Raw genomic sequence first — 1,787 nt, 5'->3', positions numbered from 1 at the left:
GTCTGCTCCAATGTTGCTCTCCATTCCGGGATTGGGAAGTTTAGCCAGAGTTCACCCCTTTGCTTGGCAGTGGGGTGAACTCAATGACCTCCACTCCTCTGAGGGACGTTTCTCAAAGCTTTGCAGGACCTTTACCTCCCTGTTGTATGGGGCTGGGTGCCGCCTGGAACACCTAGCAATCAGCTGCTCAGTTGTCTTCCTTGCCACAATGAAAGCAGTTGATGGAGCAGCGACGTGGGCTGTAATCCCACTTCCCAGTTCTCAGGGTTTCCAACTTCTCCATAGTGAAGGGTCGTCATTGCTCTTGATTGACGCACCCGTGGTATCTGGCTAGATTGATTTCCAATTCGTTGGCTAAGACATACCATCCCTGGAGAGCTCATAATGCACCCCTGGATAGGTAGGTGTAGAAGACTTTGTTGATCAAGCCATCTTCAAAGCACTCGATCAGCATATTCTGGGGCCAGTCTGTCAGCCTACAGGCCAGGAACTCTTGGATATAGGCAGCAACGGGTCGTTTCCCCTGCTTGATGGTCTTGAACTTGGTCCTGGCCTTTCAATCAGTGAGGAGGTCCTCAAACTTTCTCAGGGTAGCCATGAACCTATCGAAGTTGCACAGCTCTGCTGCATTGTCATCATGGAGGGCCACCATCCACTCAGTGGCGTCTCCCTCCAGGGCCATCACATTCTGATCAGGTCATTTAGTAAGTCGGCCCCGTACTCCTGCATGTAGTTACTTCCATACTTGGGTGAGGAAGAATGCCAGTTGTTTCGGGTCACCGTTGAATTTCACCCCTAGTGCTGGTGGCCAGAGATCTCTTCTCCTTGGAGGGGCAGCCTGTGCTGGCGGTGGTGTCATGACCAGTTGGACTAATCCCAGCTGCTGGGACCTTATAACATTCTGGTGAGATGGTTGTCCAGCCTGTTCTTGAAAACCTCCAGTGATGGAGCACCCACAACTGTGGGAGGCAAACTAATTTTTCACACTGTCAGGAAATTTCTCCTTAACTGGTATTATAAGTTCTCATGATCTTGATGCTGTCCCTTTGTTGATAGGATGCATTGACTTTTTTGGCAGTTACAGCACAGCTACTGACCCATACTTAAGTGGTGGTCTACTAGGATGCTTATATTCCTCTCACAGTTATTACTCTTGAGCCAGGTACCACCTATTATATCTTACTTTTCTTACCACTGAACTACATCTTGTTGGATAAGGCCCAGTGTTCAAGTCTGTTAAGATCCTTCTGAATCTTTAATCTATCTTAAAGTGTTGGCTATCACCCCACCCCCAGCTTGGTGTCCTCCACAAATTTGATGGAGTTTCCCTTCTATCCCTTCATCTACAGTTGGTTTTTCTTGCCTTTTACTTTTGTCTACATTGAATTTTATTTTGTTAGATAGGGGTCAGTGTTCAAATCTGTCAAGATCCTTTTGGATTTTTACTTATCTTCCGGGGTGTTGGCTATTGCTACCAGTTTAGTGTCATCTGCAAATTTGATGAATTCATTGATCCACTAATTTACTCACAGAATGAAATAAGATTTGTTTGCCATGATCTGTTTTTGATGAACCCATATTGGCTTCTGGTTATAATTTGGTTTGCTTCTATCTTTTCCAAGATTTTCCAAGGTATTGATGTTAGGCTGATTGGTCTGTAAGTTCCTGGATCTGTTCCCCTCCTTTTTTTTTTTTTTTTTTTTTTGAAGATAGGGACCACATCAGCTCTTTTCCAATCCTGAGGTAGTTCCCCAGAACTCCATGTAGGTAGGTAGGTAGGTAGGTAG

General features: G+C 45.6%; 1 protein-coding gene across 1 annotated transcript in view; it reads left to right on the top strand.

Annotated features, from left to right (window-relative positions):
* The window catches only part of LOC107291229 (metallophosphoesterase domain-containing protein 1), a 49,098-nt gene extending 47,941 nt beyond the window's left edge, over positions 1-1,157 (top strand). The window contains exon 9 of the mRNA XM_029284904.1: positions 1,057-1,157. Within this exon, the coding sequence (XP_029140737.1) occupies positions 1,057-1,157 (101 nt within the window). The remainder of the gene's footprint in view (positions 1-1,056) is intronic.
* Positions 1,158-1,787: the final 630 nt, after the last annotated feature.

This window comes from Protobothrops mucrosquamatus, unplaced genomic scaffold (assembly GCF_001527695.2).
Source record: "Protobothrops mucrosquamatus isolate PMUCROS unplaced genomic scaffold, P.Mucros_1.0 scaffold1087, whole genome shotgun sequence".
In the NCBI taxonomy this organism is placed as follows: domain Eukaryota; kingdom Metazoa; phylum Chordata; class Lepidosauria; order Squamata; family Viperidae; genus Protobothrops; species Protobothrops mucrosquamatus.
This window is presented reverse-complemented; position numbering and strand designations above follow the sequence as displayed.